At 38.7% G+C, this 22,211-nt stretch overlaps 1 protein-coding gene across 2 annotated transcripts in view; it reads left to right on the top strand.

Annotated features, from left to right (window-relative positions):
- The window catches only part of sh3pxd2aa (SH3 and PX domains 2Aa), an 89,161-nt gene that overhangs the window by 53,030 nt on the left and 13,920 nt on the right, over nt 1–22,211 (top strand). For both annotated transcript variants that reach the window (XM_088419341.1, XM_088419342.1), the window contains exons 7-10: nt 6,435–6,563; nt 15,156–15,269; nt 16,952–17,035; nt 21,288–21,405. In XM_088419341.1, coding sequence (XP_088275467.1) covers nt 6,435–6,563; nt 15,156–15,269; nt 16,952–17,035; nt 21,288–21,405 — 445 coding nt within the window. The remainder of the gene's footprint in view (nt 1–6,434; nt 6,564–15,155; nt 15,270–16,951; nt 17,036–21,287; nt 21,406–22,211) is intronic.

Here is a 22,211-nt window from a genome sequence, read left to right as displayed (position 1 = left end):
TGCTGAATTACCCACAGGAATAACACAATGGCACTGATACTTTTTTTGTAAACTTTTTGGTTTTTGGACATATACTGTACCACAAATCATTTGTCAGCACAGCATTTCCAGAATGCTGTTAGTTTCTGTAAGGGGGGCAAAACAAACACCCAACTCTCAGCTCGCTTGAGGTCCAAGCAAAGGGACCTTTTGTTTAATAGGTGTGCTTAACTTGTGCTTGACCATTTTATGGCAGTCCTCTTTCTGTCACACTGAATAATCTGTGCTTTTTTTCCGTTCTCTTTTACATCTGCAGTATGGATGTACGGCATTACCGACAGCCCAAGGAAAGAGGCGTCAGGTAGCTTTGTGTGTCTTTGTCAAATCAGTACGTTTGCATGACACAAGTGAGCATTTTATCCCTGTTTAATTCAACTAACACAAAACTACCTCTTACTGAAATGGTCTAGTTTTTGTGAGGAATTAAAACGCAATCCAAACAAACGTAGATTTTTTTTTTGTTTGTTTTGTTTTACTTGCATAAATCTGGCACAGCCTTTCTCTGTGTATTCTGCAGTTTCTACTGCAGGATTTGTATTGCATCTTGAATACGATAGCAAGTAATGGAGAAGAGGACAGATCTGGCAAGGCCTTGGCTAAAGATAAATTCCAGGTACTCATTTGTGGATCCTCACTGAATTCACACTACAGCAGTTAGAGGCTCAGGACTTGTAAGCTAAAGTACCGTATTTCTCCGTGTACAATTCGACCTTGTGTCTAATTCGACTTCCCTCTTTTTTTTCATTTCAATTTGGGTGAATTTTACAAAAACACGAGTATAAGTCTACTCCTGACTTTAGTGGTTGCACATATCCTGGCTCTCCAATTATTAAACAATTAACAATTAAATAACAATTAAAACACATGGCGTGCATGTTATTAAAATGACAACTATGGTACTTGAGACGCATTTCTTCATATCGAATAACATATTGTTGTAATTATGGAGGAGGTGGGGTGGAAAGAGACAAGTGCAAGGTGATGTGCGTGTAGACGCAAATGCTGAAATAATGTTGCAAAAATTAAACAATTTGAAGTGTCAATGCTTTATTTTTTCACAGAGTGAATATGAATTTGTCACAAAGCCCTCAAAGTCATCATCACTATTTGACACGCCAAATAGCTCCTCCCATATTTGCACAAACATCCTCGTGACTCTCCCATGAGTAGTATTCTTTAGACTCGTCAAATTTGTATGAAATTGAGGTCTTCAGAAATGCTTTGCTGATGACTTCTTTACCCAAGTGAAGAATGTGGTGAGATCAGCGCGTGGATTGGTTGCTCTTGAATGTGTATCTCCTCCCACATGCACATCCACGCGTGCCATGCCACTGCTATCACATTCTTTGTCTTGAACACACAAGCCAAGCCGTATTTTCCTTTTCATAATGGGTCGAAATCCGCCAGAAAAATTATCCACACAGTCTCGTTGTTAACAACAAAGAGACAATTAGACAAAGAGACAGGCGGCGCTTGACGATGGTACAATTTAAAGCACAAACGCACGAAAATGGATACATACTATATCGAATTAGTGGTGTATATGATATATTACTTATTTCACATTCAGATTAATGTTACTCAAACACAGCTATGTGGGAAAAATTGGTCTGGTTTTGAGTTATGCAGGTATAAGTCGAGCCCTGCAACACTGGGGTTGAAAATGAGGGAAAAGAAAACTCGACTTGTATACGAAGAAATATGGTACAATAACGACTGAAAAATGAGAATTGGTGACGGACAATATATAGCTACAATCCACCACCCAGTTTCAAAGTGAAAGTTGGTATACATCCATCTTAAATAATTTAATTCAGCCTTGCTCAATTGAATGGAATCAAGAAGAGAATACTAAATAAAGCCCAATTCAAATTTAAATATCAGCATGTGAACGTACTGACTGTTGAACGCATGCTCAACTGTGTTTATGTGAGTGTGCCCTGTCAGCTGCATCCCACTTTTTTTTCCCCCCTGTTTCTTTTCAGTCCTCAGCCTTCTCAAGACATCCACTTTACATGCACTGTGGTCAGCCTCTCCTTTCACTCATCCGGTCAAATTAAACATGCCTATGCACGAGTTCTCCAAAATGGTTGGCTACTTCGGCATATATATTTGTTTTACAATAGGCGTGTGCAATTAATTCCCCAAACGGTCACATAAGAAACTGTAATGTTTGTGGGTCATGCCAACTTGCTAATCTTTAACTGTGTTCAAAATAATTGAACACTTTAATAAATATGTTAAATTGTCTTGTTGTATAAAGCTGATACATTGTTATAATTAGGAATTAGTTTGAAGTAGGGCTGCACGATTATGGCCAAAATAATAATCACAACTGTTTCGGTCAGTATTGAGATCACGATTATTAATCACAATTATTCATCATGTTTGGTAAAACATGTCTATTTATTGCCCTTTTTTCAAAAAAAACAAACAGTATATAATCAAGTCTTCTTGGTTTGACTTTTTAAATGTTAATATCGCAGTGGATCAGGTTAATGGCAGCCAATATCATGATCGCGATTAAAACTCGATTAATTGTGTAGCCTTAGTTAGAAGCAGTCATTAACATTGCATATACATATATATCATTCAATCAACAATTTACGTTTTTAAAACGTGCTGACATTTAGTCAAACCATCTGTTCATCAAGTAGTAGCTCATTAGGCAGACAGATAATCAGATTGCAAAGCAGGTAGAAACTGGTACAGTAGATACAAAATCATTGGCAGTCATGGCACAATGAAATAAAATACACCCACTAAGGACAATCATATGGAATTTTTGCATTGTATTTTTGCATTGTATTTTGCCGCTAAGAATGTTGAGCATGAGGACTGTTGGTGTTGTCACTAGTTCGTTTTGATAAATAGCTGCAGCGGGGCTCAGAAAAGTCACTAAATTGAAAAAAAAAAAATCACTAACTTTGCAACATTATAGACACCGTAGCACATTGGTGTATTTATTTTGACTTCATGATACTGCAAGGGCAGCTTGGTGGCTATGAAATGGCAGGATGTGGTGGACGGACCCGAATTTGTCTAGATCTGCTCTGGTCTACAGCAAGCACAATACAGTATGTGATCTCACTCTTCTTAGGGTGCGTTTGGCATATTTAAATAAATCACAATTATTTTATGCATTTCATTTTTACATTTGGGTGGCCTGGACCCTTAGTTACCCATTATACAGTACTCGTCTTCCCCCGTTGTTTCGGGAAGCCATAAATGTGCCCTGGTGCGCAATGCAAGTTCTTGGGTTCACTTTGACTGGTTGTCTGAGGATTGTTTTACTAGACCCCCTCTGCAACATTCGTAAATAAAACCGACTTGATTTCAAAGTGTAGTTCAAGATTTTGTCAAAGCATATTCACTTGACCCAAACCCTAATAAACATTTTCAGGATTAATGTAATCCTGAGCCAGGCACCTATGTCAGGGACCTTTGACACTCCAACTATTCTGGCTGAACAGAGGAAAGAAACATGCACACAGCATTTTTGATTTCACACAGCAAAGCTTTCCCCCAAAGAGTACCAGCTGAATGGCTCTGTTGATCTCCATTCTCATCCAATTGTAAGGACCAACATACAGTGAAACAAGCACATTAAAAATTACTATTCAAACTATCCGGTCAAGTCAAAGATTTTTAATTAAGTCTTACTCTGATTCAAATGTCAGCGGCTACGTGTTCCTTGGTGGTTGCTATTTCATCTTACGTCTTCTCAGTAGGAGGGTATTTTTGAGTAGCAAGCCCATTGATATTCTCTACTGGGTTCACCCTTTTTTATGGTCACCACAATATAGATAAATTATTCATCATTAATCACTGAAACTCTCAGAGTTGGATAATAGATTAAGAAACTGGCTAAATGTCTGCATAGAATGTTGTTTTTGAATTTTCTTTGTCCCAGGCATCGCCAGGGCATCGCCAGGGCCTGTTTTGCTTCTGCTCATACATTCTAGACATTGTTATTGTCTCATATATCTAAAACGTCTCTCTTAACTGCATGTTTTTATTGTGTTCCTCTGCCTTCGCATCCATACGACCCATTGTTAAAGTTTTAAAGCAATCAGCAGCTTGGAGCATTTCATTCTGAAACTGTTGACTTTCTTTGGAAGGACCGGGCTCTTTTATTTTATTTTTTAAATGTATTTGAATAGCAAGGGTGCATATTTTCTTCACGGGTTTTGTAGTTTTGTGATTTGGGGTAGTGAGTGCTCTACGGTTCTTGGACTCAATTTGTGCCCCTCCGATAATATTGATTCCTCTCGGAGCTGTTTATTTTAAAATTGTTTTACCTAAAGTGTTCAAAATGACTTGCTGTTTTGCTGATGCAGTGTCACTATCTCAACAAACGTGTCGTGTCACAAATAACCGCGGTACATGAGCGAAATAAGGACCCAAACCAGACACTCGACTAGAATTCAGTAGCAAAAGTTTTATTAAACAAAAGGCATACGACAAGTGTAGAGCAAAAACTCCCAAGAATGCCAAAGTACAACTAAAATCACAAAGTGCAAATCAAAGTGAGACAAAAAGTGTCGAGTCTTTAGCCCAGTAAATACAAGGCAACAAGGGGGTGAAGTCAGCTGGAGTACGACTCGAAAACAAAGTCACAACAAAAATGGTCAAATGTGCAGAAAAGGTAAAAGTACAAACCAAAATTTACTCGGAAGAGATCAACTCGGGATTAGTCTTAAGGTTTAAAAAAATATTCAAGAATCCTTGTTCCTAACAGTGAAATATTAATGGCTAGAAATGACAACCAATAGGTTTCAATGAGAAAAGCTTTTTAGGAATAGTGTGAATAATACAGAGAGCTAGTAAACAAGTGAACAATCACAACGTGAGGCTTTAAAACAAACAGCATCCCTTCGTTTCTAATCGCTCTTGTCCAATCAAATTTCTTCTCATTCTTATTCTCTCAAAAGCGACAAATATTTCTTTGACCTAACTTAGGCACACTTTCAGCATTGAAAGAATTTAAAAGAATTGCTTACTTTCAAGGGAGTATGTGTAATTTTTCGCCACCCTCCGTGAAAGCTTTATGGCATTACGGTAAATGTAGCAACACACACTCCTCCGGCTGTCTGTACCTATAACAGACATGGTGACCTCCGGAGGAGTGCCACCCCCCATGTAATATCATTTAATGATAACTACCTACAGTTTAATTTCAAACACACTGTTGGTTGTAAAGAACACATTTATTTGAAAGTAAGTTTTGGAAATAATATAATTTAATTCATTAATTTTTAATGAAAAATGGTCTTACACATTGTCACTATAAACTTTTCACAGGATAATCACACTTGAAATTGAGCTAAGCTCATTTAAAAGCCTTGACGTTGAATGTGTGTGTCAAATGTACTCTTCCATATAAAGACAGCAGCATATTTCCTAGTAACGATGACTTTTTATAACAATTTGAAATTGTACTTGATAAGCACAAGTTAATGTAGTTTGAGCAACATTGATGTAATGGCTATACACTTAACATTATATATAGAAATACATTTCTAAATACAAAATTATTTCAGTTTTACTGATTTGCTACTTGACATCTTACCAAGTTGTCATATATGCAAAATAGCCCTGTGGGAATTGTATGTTTCAATGTGTACATTTTGAGAACGTATTGAAAATAAACTTGTCCTCCATCACTACAACCCATGTATCACTGATGTTTAGTTTTGAAAACTCTTTAACTCATTAACACACGTCAGTGCATTACGAACATCATTTATGTAAACTCTGAGTGAAAAGGTTAGCAAATAGTTGAAAACAGAAACAAAAGAATATTTTCTTTTGTTTCACATAAACCCAGACCCAGTCTCTTTACTTGTCCCTCTCCCCCGCCCGGAGTCCACTCATATGTTTCTATTTAAGGCCAGCATTGTCGACTAACATGATTGGTTTGTTCGCTCCCCTCCCTGTACAGGACTGGCTCCTGACGGCAGAAGAGGGGAGGCCTTTCCTCGCAACCGCACTGTTGATTTTCCATTCTCTAGTTAGGGTTCCCCACAAGACCGCTTGGCTTACATTTTCTCCTCTTGATTTGAGTGTAAATCCGGTTTGGGTCATGAGTCCACTCTAGGTGCAAGATGCAACAGGTAGAAACAGCTCCGCTGGATTTGCTCGTATTGTTTTGATTCCCTCTGATGCACTTTAGTGCTTGGCAATTGGCCGGGGATAGCGTCAGCCATATGGCTAAAGATTTGGAACTATGCGGTCCAATCAAAAGCTCATCTTGCGCTCGGCCGGGGAGGAAACGCGGTGACAGAGTGCAGGGGTCGGCTGATGGCAGCTCACCGGGTGCACAGAGGCAGGAGTCCATTTGGACGCAGCGGGTATTGGAAGAGTGCGGTTGACGGCGTCTTTCTTCCACTCAGGGATTGACAGCTTGGAGCCTATGGTACTGGAGCAGTATGTGGCTGTGGCCAACTATGAGCGACAGGAGAACTCTGAGATCAGCCTCAAGGCCGGTGAGACGGTGGACGTGATTGAGAAGAGTGAAAGTGGTGAGTACTCTACTTTGAATGTATATATCCATGTCATGTTGCAGTCTCGTGTTTCATATTTAATGTCTGTATTGGCCTAATAGAATTTAGTCGTAGATGTTGCTTCTTTCTTGACTGCAAACCAACTAAATTGCTATTATTATTGGTATTAAACATGAAGTTAGTGTTTACATAGTCTAGAGCAATGGTTCTTAACCTTGTTGGAGGCACCGAATCCCACAGTTTCATATGCTCATTCACTGAACCCTTCTTTAGTAAAAAAATAAAATATCATTTGAGTGAGTCCGGTCGATCGCCGGCCGCAGGAGCTTATTTGCCTGGATCGGCGCTCGGGAGATAACTGGCTAATTCCGGTGTGTGGTCCCGACTGAGGAGGTGGTCTCACTCAAATCTCAGAGCAGGACGCTTTCAATGACTGTGCCCACTAACTGCAGACTAGACTGAGGGGTGGACCTCTGCGGCGGAGGCTCCACCGAACCCCTGAGACCGACTCACCGAGCCCCTAGGGTTCGATCGAACCCAGGTTAAGAACCACTGGTCTAGAGTATAGTGAGGCATAAGAATTTTCTTCCTCGCATATGTTCCAGTCTACTCTCCATTGTGAAGGTCAATAATTTTGTCATCCAGTAGTGTTTTTATTTCAAACTGTGCAGAACGTTTTCTCAACCAAGATTGCTCAATTTATTTGGTGGTGATCTGCCCATGCATGAAATATGCACTCTATTTTGCACATTGAAAGTAAAAGATCTGAGAGCCTCTGAAACCTCCCTTTCTTTAGTCATGGTGTCATCCGTCTCTTTTTTTTTTTTTTTTAATGAGATTTCTCAGGTGTGCTTCCTCTGACATTGGCTGCAACAGGGTCAAACATAAATGTGTCTTACTGTAGGCTGGTATTAGGCTTGCTTACTCCATTGACTCAAGTCCAAAATATTTTCCAAACAACTGCTGCTGTTGTATTTTCCTCCTGAAAATAAATCTTTAGTTCTCACTATGCCGGTACTGGAAAAAAATAAGACATCCAGCAGACATTGCTCTGGGAAAGAGGAAGCGAAGTTTTTACAGACCTTCATAGCGTATTTTTTGGGTTGGTTCACTAACAGATCATGTCAAACACTGCGGGATGACACAGAGTGATACCTGATGAAGGCCCCGTTTGATTAAGGAATTTACTGTATATTTTTTATCTATAGTTTTCACTTCTTTTCACTGCAAGATGTACAATCACCGTTTTTGAGTGATGATGTTTATATCTAGGATTCTGAGTCATCCTCTGCTTGTGATGTTTGAAGAACAATGAACCCAGTCTCTGTTGTTTCTATCTTTTGTTTTGACTCACATAAGAGGATGGAAACTTGACAGAGTAAAGCAGCTGCACCGGGAAAGTGCTGCATCTGATGTGGCTTTGTTGGAGAAGTTAATGTATTCTCGAGAATGACTTCATTTATGTAGGCATCATATTTCTTTGTCTCCTTTAGTTTCCTTCTGTAAGAGTTTTTAAAGATGAATATGTCTGGTAGATCTTTGGCAGTTTTTTGGGGTGCAAATTCTGATTGATTTCTCTTGAGATTTGAGTGCCTGCATCATTTGTTTTATTTTTTTCAGGCCATAGATGCAAATCTTAGTCGCCACATTTTAAATCCTAAAAGCAGCGTTGACAAAGAGCCATCACACACACGCACCACAGCTGTTCACAAAGCGTGGATCTCTGAATTTTGGTGATTGTCTGGGAACTTGAGCACGAATGGTGATGATGAGTTGATCACAATTTCAAAACAAGCATATTTATTTGGGAAACAATCACTTTCCCCTTTCAAAGAACGCACCGTCGTCATCCTTAGACCCTTGCATCTTTTGGCATTTGTACATGCGTGCTGATAGTCTTTTTGTTGATCTGAGAGCTTAGGTTTTTCAATGTGTTATGAGAAGGAGTGTTATATCTTTGAAGCAGCTATAGACGATGCTAAAATCAATTTTTACCCTGTTGTCTTTTCGTTTTACCCTGCTAGATGCAACACAGCTAGATGGAACAAATGACATGGGTTGGGATGAACAACTAATTTTGTTTTGAGACAAAAGTCACAGCTGCTTCGGTTCAGTGTCAACACACTCTTACAACATAGTGAAAGAATGAAGTTTAATTTGTGGGTGAGAAGGAAAGTCTGCTTGTGTCTCCTCTCCTGGCTGTGAATCGCATTATTTGTGAGCTGCTCTAAAAAAAAAAAAAAAAAAATGTAAGGCTTGCTTGGCAAGCATCCTGGGTTGTTGTCTGCCTTTCAGCTATAGTCAGCTATAGTCTGCTGCTCCCCATGACCTTGAGCAAAACGAATGATGGATAGAATGATTATAGAACCATGATATAGATTAGAGCTGAACGATTATGTTAAATAATCTCGTTGTGATTTACCCCCCCCCCCCCCCCATACACACACACACACACACACACACACACATTGAAAGATTGTGATTTGATTAGCAGGGTCCTTTTTGAATATATTATTGAACATGCCATCCATAACAACATAGTAAACTTATCTATTATGCATCATAAGATACTAAGGTAAAGACATAGGAATACATTGGAATTGGAATGTAAACTCTGCTTCCCTGTTATCATGTTATCGCCTACGTCAATGTTCCCCAGCTACGGTCAAGGGATGGAAACGGGAGCGGATAACAGTACAGTTATGGTATGAGATTTGATAATTAAAGATTTAAGTAAATATGTGTGCGCCAAGTCATCTTTTCCTCAAATATATAAAGTATGAATACATTTCTCTTCTTAAAAAGTCCCACATATACACGCACAAAAATTCCTGGAGGGAGGGGTGTCCTAATTCACGTATTTCACCGTGGGCGGTTGTCGGTCCCCATTAACCATGGTAAACGAGGGAACACTATATTTTGTTTCGTGAAACATGTTAATGTGGATTTAATTACTCACTCAATTTATGATATAGACAGATAAACACTAATAGGTAGATAATGCATACGAATGACATTCTATTTTTCAAGAACAAATAGGGACCAGCGGGCATTACCACTCAGGGATGTCTCATCATTAAACATTTTTACATCTGTCTTTTGGTACGAATATTTGACCTCTTGACAACTCAAAGAGCAGTCTTTGCGATTACTTTGCAAATGCAATTCACTGTTCAGCCCGAATGTATGTTGTGGATGAAAACATATGGTATTGTTTCTTTTGCTGCAGAGCAAAGAATATACACTACACGCTACAAACCTTTGAAGAACAGTCGTTTAATTCAACAGCCTGGGCTGGACCAATTGTGTTGACAGGCCACTCTTATGCTATCCCCCAAAAACTGCCCACAGTCTACCAGATTTATTTTAGGGATGTTTTATTGCTTCGCAAATTATGTATGTCAAGTTTTTGTGAGGATTGTCAACTGAGGAATGTTTGCTTTTTCTGCTGCTACAGTATTTCTTCTGTACAAACTTTGATGGTTGCTCCCTCCCCAACAATTACAGCAACCTGGAATCTTGCATAAATCAGACACATAAATGATCTGGGGTTAATTAAAAGTTAGATTCACACGATTTGATGCCCATTTCCAAATTGGTAAAATCCAATCTTTTAATGTAGCCATTCACACTACAAAAACAAACCTGACTTCTAATGTGAATGGAATGTAAATGTTTCAAGTGCTGTTTTAACATTTTTACTAAAAGTAGGCACAATGGGCTATTTTTTTTTTTTTTTAAACCTAAGAAATCTGCACTTGCATCACAGAACACTTATGGATAGACATCATCACCGTGGAATATGGTATGTGTAGACGCTCATAAACAGTTAAAAGAAATACTGTATAGCTGTTTGCACTTCTTATCCAAATACATTTAAAGCAATTGCAAATGCGGCCATGATCTTTTGGCAGATACAGCAGTTTTTGAAATGTTGCTACACATACCGCCTGTGTAATACTAACCGTGTAATTTTCATAATTCTTTATTGTAGCTTTGGTGCGGGGTAGGAACATGAAAGAACTGAATGCTTAGTTGAATATCAAAAATTGGGCAAACTTTTATCAGCTCTCAAGTAATGTAGGTGGTTGGGGCATTAGTGATGTTTAACATTTTGTCACTAGTACAATGAACATTCGCTCAACTTGACGGTGTCATGAGGTTGTTGCTTGACTTTACTTATGTTTTAGTCACGAAGTTGCATAAGCCTACATATAGTTTGTTAAATTGCTGCTCCTCCAATGGCAGTCTTGTCATACGGCAAATCATTTCCAGGCTCGGGACATGGACTTTCAGTACATCTTGCTCATAAATTTCTTGCTGGGACAGGAGACTGTATGTTATGTCTCCTCAGATGCAGCCACAGACATGACTGAATCCTATCCTCTGATTCAGAGAGAAAGCGAATGACCACATTTGCCCAATAGATTTTTGTTTTTGATTTTAAGAGAATTGCAATGATGTAAGGCTGCACTGTGTAAAAGAAACTTTCACAATAATATCATGGGCAATATATTTTGCTTGCTCTTAATTCTTCTGATCTACTATTAATACAGAAAAAAGTTAACCTCTGTCTTATAAACCTGAACTTAAAAAAAGCCCTTTGAATTTGATCTGGTGCAAAAAAAAAAAAAAAAGTCAAGTCAATAAATGTCTTTACAATAATATGTTCTTAATATAATATGTGACCTCAGTATTCCAAATACAGTACTGTAATTAACACTGCGTTTTTGGAATGAGAATGAAGCAGCAAAATCAACCCATTTTTATTCATCTCTGATGGTAGCCATTTTACCACTTGCTGTTGACTGAAAATGACGTAACTGTGGCGCAAGGCTCAGGTAATGACCAATCGTGGCTCATATGTTTATGTTTCAGTTCACAAACTGAGTTTTAACAAACTGTTTCATACCTAACTATTACAGTTCTTTAACATGAAGCCTCCTTAGTCGCTAATATGATGTGATGTTTGGCATCAAAACGAAACTGTGTTTATGTTCTATGTTCCGATTATTTCTCCTTTCTGCTTTCTTTGCAAAACGGCCTGCATTACACTAGAGGACTTTGTCCTAGTTAGAAGTTGAAATATTCACCGCTCGGTCTTCCCTTGTGACATATTTCTGTCATATGTTGTTGAAAAACATGAGCAAGAAACAAGATAATGATCCCCAAATGGGAAGGGAAGTCTGTGTAATGCTCCAGCACACCATTGGTCTTCTGTCTTTCCTTCCAATGGCTTAGTACAAAAGCTGTCTCCCACACTTATTAGCATGGCCTACATTTATTAGTTCCTGAAGATGCCCCTCGATGAAAGCTTCTCTCAAAGGGCTCATTAGTATGACATATTGCAGTGTGAAGATATGTTAAATTTGGTTTTCTTTGTGTGCTCTGCACCTAAAAGGGGGGAAAAAAATCAACCCATTAAGCATTCCTGGTGACACAAAATTACAAAGGAGAAACACAATGCTGAACCATTACAATTAATACAGGTTGTTGGTTGTCGAAACTCCCTTGCCACTCTGTGTTCCTTAACCAAGCCAGCTATCCAGTCTCAAGCCTATCTCACGGGGATCGTGAGACTCCCGAGCCTTGAGTATGCTTATCCTGCCACTAGTATAAGGTTGTCAAAATCATTCTTTATTATTGGTAGGGTTTCATATTTTTAATGACCCCAATGTGGTTGTATCTTCACCATGAGACGAGTCTGCAATAATAACGCGTAGAACTGTATATTAGCTCCTTTTGGTTTTTGATGTGCGCTATACTATTATTTTTTTTTGCTAGTGGTAATGTAGTGGAAGTGCTTTAGGCTGCAAACTCCCTGTAATGATACGCATAATATTTTAAAGCTTCCAACCTGTAGCCCATGAGGGCTGCCAGATGATAACTAATGTTAGGAATGTTACAATAGTCAAACGTTTCGCATCCTAAATTCTTGCGTGTAGCCCGCAAGTTTGCATTCACACCCAGCAACGGTGGGACGAAGGTCGTTCATACAAATCACACTGATGATATAGGTCAACCGGAGGGGAAAAAATACACTACCCATACTGTCCAGCTAATGGTTTTAGGTAAAAAGCTTAATTGCAAATAAGCAGAATGATAAAGGAATGACACAGCTGTTGTCATTTGTTGTGAAACACTGCATCTGGATGGAGCCAAGTCAGCTTTTTCTTGTATTTATATTTGGCTTGGCTAGCTTCATATTAATACGTTTATTAGAGCTGCCTTTAGGAACCCCGGACTCATCTCATCCGCTCCCAGGGCCTTGCCACCAAGGAGTTTTTGACCACCTCATGACTTCAGCCCCAGATATAGGAGAGCCCACCTCGGAGTTTCCAAACTCTGCTTCCTCAATGGAAGACGTGTCAGTGGAACTGAGGAGGTCTTTGAAGCATTCTGCTTACTGGCTCGCAATGTCCTGCGTTGAGGTCAGCAGCTCACCATCTCCACTGTACATAGTTTTAATGGTGCACGGCTCCCCCCCCCTGAGAATTCAGATGGTGGCCCAAAATTTCCTCACAGCCGATAGGAAGTTGATTTCTATTGCTTCTCAGAACTCTTTCCACACCTCAGTATTTGCTTCGGCGTCCACCAAAAACACTCCGCTTGGCCAGTTGGTTAACTGGTGTCTACCAGTGGGTTCGCCGATTACTGCCACGGCAGACACCGACCACCTTACAGCCACAACTCTGGTCGGCCGCCTGAACAAAGGTTGCGCGGACGGAACATGGTCCATTCCGACTAAGCCTGTCCCTACCTCTCTGGGAATTGGCAGAAATTGAAGTTGAATTTCCTTCTGACCAGGCACTCTGCCAGACGTTCCCAGCAAAACCTCACGATACGCTTGGGTCTGCCAGGTCTGACCCGCATCCTCCTCTACCATCTGAATCAACACACCACTATGTGGTGATCAGATGACAGCTGACCAAAACATGCGGCTGCAAATCTGATGACATGACCACCGAGTCAATCATGGAACTGCAGCCTAGGGTGTCCTTGTGCCATGTGCAAATATGGCAAATTTTGCTCAGAATCAATAGCAAATATACACTGTGTGTAATTTAAGTGCTTTTGGAAAAAAACTGATGTTCCTCCACCATGACCCAAAGTTCTTAGAGCATTCAAGTAGGAACATGCAGGCGGTTTGCGTTTAAATCTTTCAGTGATAAATGTTATCTGAAAAGGCAAACCTTAATTTGCCTGTCAATTGAGCTATTTTCAAGGCCGACGGAATATTGTCTGTTATGTCTCAATAAAGAATGGATTCAATCTCTAGTTAGAAAAAGAAAGTAAGATTCTGCCTTATTCCGTTCTTTCATAATCACCATGTGAAAGTAGCTAACTTTAGTGACACAAAAGTTATTTTGGACAAAATAAGGGGGGGGGGATGCTTTTTGTGAAAAAATGAGTTTTCTGCATAATAGTTTAGTGGCATCTGAAACACAAGTAAATATAAAGATACAAACACTTTACACAAATTGGCTAGCATACGTGTGTTCATTGCATCTGAAATGGTTTGACAAAATCTTGACACATCTTTCTACACCATCTCTTCGGCAGCTACTCTGCTCCACCATTGCCCCTCTTTTCTTTCTCCACTCGGTCCCTGTGTGACTTTTTTTGTGCTTATTCCTGAACTAAAAACCACACTGACACCTCCAGTATATGGCACTATACACAGTTAAGAACTGTTCAAAAGACTCAGTTTGTTTGTGATTGTCACATTACTGGCCATACTTATCCTGCATCAAACTTGCAATAATACAGATCATAAATTCCATCAGACAAAACTTTAAGACGGATAAAAAAGGTGGGCAACTTACATTGTTTTTCTTGTCCAAAGCGCCGCCCCCTTTCACTCATCGTCATTGTGTCATTTTTTCAAGCCAGACAAAATTGTGATTGTCAGGCCGTCGGTGTATTTTTACCTAACTTTCTGCCACCACGAGAAGGCTACATTTAAGCAATTTCTTTATGTAAAATACATTTAAAAAGCAAATTTAACACAAAAAGTCTCTTAACACTTAATTCTAAATGTTACTTTTAACTTTTTGATCGGAGAGATTGTGTACAGTATGAGTTGACCAGGACTAAGAAAGGGAGCAACTACAAAGAAATCTCAAATAAAGTCAACATCTTTCAGTAGTGAACTGAACCAACCCAGTCTATTCCAGTGGATTTGTCCATGGCTTGGTGGTTCTGTAAAGTGACGATTGTCACACTGACCGCAGGCTTATTGCTGTTTGTACTCTAAAGATGCAGCAATATTGCCGATAAACATGTAAGTCAGTTGAATTATTTCAATAAGTGAATAGGGACATGGTGGGCTGACGGACATCTGATGTAATGCTTATCCTGACGATTAAAACGACAGATGAAAATTGTAATTCCAACATTTTTAAGCCCCCTTTTTTTTTTCCTTTTTAGCCTTCCCGTCATTTGTCTGTCGATCGGTAAAACGGGCGTCCGTTGGCAGCGGACTGATGGACAGTCCGCCAGTGCTGACGTGCCCACCTCTGGAAGATTCCATCACACTATGCAGCGAGATTGCAAATTAATCCCATTTTCAGATATTACATCATTATTTTTTTTTTCATCTCTATAAAGGTTGGTGGTTTGTCAGCACAGCAGAGGAGCAAGGCTGGGTGCCTGCCACCTATCTTGATTCACAAAGTGGAACAAGAGACGATTTGGATTTAGGCACCTCCAGGACAGGAGAGGGTATGTGGAAAGAAACAAACACAACACAATGAGGACAAGAATCATTCTGTGTTTATTGTGAGCAATATGCAACGTTATTTCACATTTCAAGTTTTGGTTGAGAGGAAGATTGAACCACACAGCGAAATGCACAGCCACACTTTCATTTGCAAATTAGGAACCATGAAAATGACAGCAGTTGCATCATCGTGAAAGGGCTCATGTTGGGATGAGCTATGCACTCTGTCATATGTTCCCCTTGCTCTGAATCTAAAGAAAGTCATTTGCATGTGAGGATGGATGTGAAATATACCGTATTTTCCGGACTATAAGGTGCACCGGTATATAAGCCGCGGCAGCAAAATATGAGCCAAAAAAAATGATTTTTGTCACGAATAAGCCGCACTGGACTGTAAGCCACAGTGAATAACATCAGATCTTTATACAAAAATAAAGTATATGAAGTTTATAACTTTTTAGTTGTTTTCTTTTTTGTAATTATCTGCAAACAGCAACATCTTCTCTTTAACAGAATGAACTTGCCTGAATTTTAGTCCAAACATATTTATAGAAAATGGATGGATGAACGATCTGTTAAATATCAGTTCAAAATCAATACTTAAATAGCATCTTTTTTTGTCTCCCTTTTTGATAGTTTATTTTAGTGAACATAACACATTTTACACAAATCATATACCATCATAAATACATAAAATCACATATACTGTGTACTCTATGTAAAATATACACATCACAAATTTACCCCCAATTGTATACATTCTCTTATTAAATTTATATATATATACAGTATATATATATATATATATATATATATATATATATATATATATATATATATATATATATATATATATATATATATATTGTTTTAACTCTTTTTGAGCACAGCCATTGATTATATTTGATAGTTGTTCCATAAATTGACACCTCAAACAGATACACACATTTGCTTGCTGGTTGGCTAGCAAAAACAAACAAAAATAAACAAACAAAACAAAAAAAAACACAGATAAGCCGCACTGGACTATAAACCGCAGGGCTCAAAACATGAGGAAAATGTCCCGGCTTATAGTCCGAAAAATAGGGTACATAGTTTATCCTGTACACCACACTGCATTGTACAATATGTGTGGATACAATATGTAGTGGTACCTCTTCTAATGAACGTCTCTTGTCACGAAAACTTTGAATTTACTATACTGTCAAATACAGCTCGATTAATTGTTGTCTGTGCTGTTGAAATCAGGTACCATTGTGAATTATTTTCAGATTGACTCTAGTCATATTTCTTAATTTTGATTGAAGTGAAAGTAGAGTTTTTGAGAAAATAAGAAGATAATAAAATACAGTTTTATTGATATGAATCATCGTGAAATTTGTTGTGCTTGTATAATCGCTGTATAAATACTGCTGCTTAACTCTCGTAACAGTAAGGTCAATAAAAAAAAGACCCACTTTGTGTTATTTTTTTATACAAATGTTTTTACAGTGGGTGAACCCAAATGTTAACCACATATTTCAGTTGCTAACCTCGTTTGACTGACAACTTTGAACTTGGATTTGAAATAGATTAGCTGACTTCATTCTTGATTTGCCCGCCTACTAACACCACATTTCTTGTTTTGTTTCCTTACCCGCTCCTTTTGTTTTCTCATCATCATCATCACCATCCTCTTCATCAGTGACTAAAAGACGCAAGGCCCACCTCAAGAGGCTTGATCGTCGATGGACACTTGGGGGTATTGTCAACCGCCAACAGAGCAGAGGTGAATTTTTAGACACAGTGGCCACTCACATGCAAATGCTTTAACTGCTACACTGACTTGTGTAAATCCACGGAGCACACAAGCTGTACATCGGTGGTTCTCAAACCTCCTGTGAAATGTTTTTATTTTCAACAAAGCACCTGTTACAGGTAAACAATCAAACCTAGGGCAGAGACAAAGTAACCATTCACACTCACCTTCACACCATTGCACAATTTAGAGTCTTTAATGAACCTGACGTGCTTGCAAAAAATCAACTTTTGAAAAACATGCAAACTTTATATAGGAAGGTCTGAGTTGATATGGAAAATCAGACATGCTAATTATCAATTCGACCAACAAGCAGAGATTGCAGACTTTTTTTGAGGTTTATGACCTGGAGTCTCATGCACAAAGACATTATTACTGAAACCCAGCTTATGGCTACATCCAGATAACATTGTACCCACAAAAAAAAAACCACATGTATGAATCTTGTGTACACATGCATTGTACATCACAATCAGTGCAGAAATGTTGATGTACCAAACTCTTCCCTCTCCACGTCCCTTAATAAATATGTAAATCAACAGAGGCGTAAAGATTAATCAATTTAGGCATAACTAATTGATTACCAAATTCATTGTTTATAATAATTCATTCGTTGAAGACCAAAAATTGTCTGAAAAGTCTTACAGCCTCTCAACTAGAAATATCCTTCCATTCCTTTAATCCTACATGAAAGCAGTGTGGACATTTGCAAATGTCTGCGTTTACCTTGGAAAACTACGATCTGTATTTTTTTTTCAGATTTTCTGACATTAAGGAACAATCAAGCAACCAAATAATAATACAAAAAAACCCCCAGAAATATCCATTTGAAAAAAATACTTTAATGAAGGGATGAAAATCATACATGTTTTTTTTTTTTTAATTCATTGATTGCTCTACAAAATATTCAGCAAATTAATGTATTATTAAAATAATTGTTAGTTGCAACCCCTCAGATCAGTACAGGATAAACAGATCCTGCTGGTGGAAATAATCACATATAATGTTCTGAAAAGTGTAGAAAGAAGCATACTAATCTTAATTTGCTCCCCTCTCCAATGGTTCTCTCTTACTTACTTTACAGTCAACCTCATCTTATTCATGTGGGCTTGAGACTCGTCCAGCCCATCAGTAGCCACAGATATTTGACAACAATTCAAATGCATTGGGAAGAAAACGATAACATTGAAACCCTACACTTTCTCATAAAAACACTGATAAACATTGACTGCTGAGAAACGCATCAATGTCACCTTGCTAACATCAGAGTTTTCCTATTTAAGAGCATTATGACAGGCGATGATGACGAATTCAGACCATTAACCTGTGAGAGACATTGCATGCCCTCTGTGTGATTGAGGTCACTTATGGTCAGTTAGTCCTCCTGATGTGACATTCAATTCACATGGGATCAAGAGGGAATTCGCGCTAAGATGTGTGGAAAGGAATGGAAAACCTTAAGTGTGTCCAAAAGCATACGGAAGTGACTATTTGGCAAACAAAAGTCATTTTGTGAAAAAGGACAAATCAGAAAAATGCAAAGTCATTATTCTGATGATTGGTTATTCCGATCATTCATTGTCTTGTCCTTCACCTCTTTGTCTCGCCTATGCTTTGTGAATGGGGGCACAACTGTTTAGTATGATAATGAATTGCAGGGTTAGTGATAAGATGGGTGAATGCACTTTTACATCTCTGCTGGCATTTTGAGGCACAGTTTGATTTAGCTCTTCTGACAAAGAAGAAACATGAAAACAAATCACTTGTTCTGCAAATAGGACAAGAAGTTTAAACCTTGACAGTAAAATAAGAGCTCGTCCCACAAAAAAAAAAAAAATTCTATTCCAGATCACATGCACAGAAACCAGTTCATTGACCTTGATTGGCATCTTGGTTTTCTACTGAGTAAATCTATAAAGCTGTTTTATCTTCCTGCTTCTAAGCTTCAAGCTTCTAAGGTACAATGAGAGCCACTCTGCCTGTGCTTGGCAAGTTGCGTTGTATAATCACAGAGAGCCATTACTGACCGCAGTTTCCTAATCAGATTTATAGAATCCCTGTCAGGACCCACTCAGCTCTCTCCGTTGCTCTGTGTGGGGATCTAGCCATTCGTAGAGTTTGTGTAATTATTTACTGCGCTTACATGCAATACAATAACCCTTTTAAAATTTGAAGGATGAGGGTGTACACTTGCAATAGTAAAATCCACACCCATTACATTGCTACTTAGTTGGCCTAATTTGAATATTGATTTCTTCAAGGAATAACACACCTGGACCCAGGATAAAGCCACACTTTTGGAACAAGGGGAGAAATGATTGCTTAAGGGGCCCATTATCATGATATTAAAGGCTTTTCATAGTTAAATATATGCATATAAATGATGAAATCTCACCTTTGTCGCATTGGGGGTTTAATTTCTTATGGAACGTGAGATTTTTTTGTCACCGCCTTTTCTAACCATGAAGTGAAAGTTTGTTGACTGAAGTTGCACCTCTTACCCGTGTCTGCCACTCCCCCTTCATAACGTCATTCTCAAGATGGCCACCACCACGAAACAACAACAGCAACAGAGAGTTGTAGCAGTAATAGGATTGAGAGGCAGAGTGTGACTTAACACACAATGCCGAGAGAATGGGCAGTGTCTTTTCTGCTCAGGCGGGGTCAGTGTTGTTAATAATTTGGAATTTCAAGTGCAAACTGCCTGTTATCATGTTTGGTCAGCTATAGGCTCCTCTTAAGTTAGACGTCTGAGGGCCATTACTCCAAGGGCAACTTTGACCCTCCATTTTACGTGACTGCAGACAAGGGATGGAAATGAGAATAACTGTACAATTACTGTATACGGTGTAATAATTTAGAACTTAAGTAAATACGTGTACTGCTCTAGGTCGATGGCCGAAGAGTCGTGGCATGTGCAGTTACAGTTAACTCGTGTTTGGCATGCAGGGAACAGAGCATCTCTCCGCAATATACCTGTTTTTTTTAAATGAAAAAAAAAAAAAACGCGAAGCACTGAGGGTGCAAAAGGTGAAACGCGGAGCAGCGAGGGGACACTGTATCCCAAAAGTTTCAGAATCTCGAATTTTGACATTAAGAAAACCTTATTCCGAATATGACTGCATGTAAACATGATTGTGACAAACAAAAATCAAAACAAAGTCTCTCAACCTCACCTATATATGGGGAAGCGAGCAACTGACAAGGCCTAAAATAAAAATGCAGTATACTCTCACCTAAAAAGCACAATTATAGTAGACACACTTACATATTGATGACGTAGATTTGTGCAGAAGCTATGTCAATTATTATTCTCCATTCATCTGCAGATACTTCATCCCCCTGCATGCTTCTCATCTTCACGCTTTTCTTTGAGAACCCAACTCCATGCCCAGTCTGATGTGATGTGCATTACTGAACTTGACCGCATGCAAAGTTACATGATGAGGAATAATAAATTTGTCGTTACATTCCTTACCCAAGAAAAACACCCTTCAGAGATGAGTTCTATTTCCCTGAGAAATCTTCCATCTGTCATCTCAAATTGCATCAAAAAACCTTTCAAGAGCGTCATGCTGCAAGATGTGTTGTCTCAAGGCGATTTCTAACAATATTAGGGGTACACTGAGCATAGAATATTTGCTGATAAAAAAAAAAAAAAATGTGTTCATATTAGGTCAGACGAGTGCTGCATCAGTCAGACACAGGAGTGATTGCTGGGAAAGGGTATGTTTACCTTTTTTAAGGACAGCATAAAATAGATTGTGTCATCACAATATGTTGAAATAGAAAGGAAAAATGGTAAACATAATCTGTCCTAATAAACTAAACAGGGTTAGGGTAGCATTTGTGAAATATGAATTAAGCAACAAAATCCACTCGTTTTATATCATCTCAACGGGCAGCCATTTTTCCAAGTGCTGTAGACTGAAAATCACATCACAGTTGCTCAGGACTCTTGTTATGCACTGTTTTCTGAGTTTGGTCATGTGATATTCACATACAAGGCAAAATGCCACCCCTAAGATGGATAAAAACGGATAGATTATACTGCTTAATTTGTATCCCACAAATCCAAAATTAATCAAAATACTGTTTGGTCAGGGCATAAAAACCTAATTAAGTAATGAAAACATGGTGGTTGACAAACCCCCTTAAATACAAAATTTTATCTCGCTTTCTCCCTTTTTTCTCTTCTCACTTCACGTCTATTTGTCTTTAGAAGAGAAATATGTAACCGTCCAGCCATATACCAGTGAAGGGAAGGATGAAGTCAGCTTCGAGAAAGGGGTCACCGTGGAGGTTATTCAAAAGAACCTAGAAGGCTGGTGGTACATTAGGTGAGTACAACTTGGCAATGTAAAGTAAGCAAAAAGATTTCCACATATGGCTGCCATTGGTCGGACTCTTTCTATCTGCAAAATATCCACTTTTCAAGAGACTCCCAAATGAGCCGAATCTGCTCACGGAGGAGCCGTTTATTCAAACATCAGTATTGGTTCGTAAAATAATTTTCCATAGATTTGTCAATGACTTGTAAAATGACACCTTCATATGTGGATTGATCACTCATACTATTGGATAAAAAAAAATAAAAATACTGGAAAATCACCAAACTGTGAGTTGTGACGCGTTGGTCCAATAGCAGCAATAGATACTCACATTACTTTGGTTGTCTACATGTACAGTACATGTACATCACAATAGTAATGTACAACAGGGGTCCCCAACCTTTTTATCAGCACAGACCGGTTCAAATTTTATTGAGGGGGGGCGGTGTCAACGCTTTGGATTTTAGCGCCAACAAGGGGACAGCCCATTCAACACATGATAATTTTAGCATCGACGGGGAATGGCGTACACACAAAAAAATATGTGCACATAAAATATGAATTCGTCAGACACGCCAAATTAATGGGAGGCTTCAGCTTGTTTCTCATAGATGGGACATCAAGACATCATCTCAAACATAGCGTCAAGGTATGCCATCATTTGCGAGCTCATCATCTTGCACGACCATGCTAGATTCACCTGGTAACAATTAGGTTGTGAATCCATTCCTTGCCAGTTTGTGGATCCATTTTGGCTGGGAAGTAGCACTTCCTTACCACGAGTATTCATTCTTTCAAGTAGGACTCCTGGTGTT

This window comes from Hippichthys cyanospilos, chromosome 7 (genome assembly GCF_059441005.1).
Source record: "Hippichthys cyanospilos isolate Australia breed blue-spotted pipefish chromosome 7, RoL_Hcya_1.0, whole genome shotgun sequence".
Lineage (NCBI taxonomy): Eukaryota > Metazoa > Chordata > Actinopteri > Syngnathiformes > Syngnathidae > Hippichthys > Hippichthys cyanospilos.
Note: the sequence above shows the minus strand (reverse complement) of the source record. Positions and strands in the feature narration are given on the sequence as shown.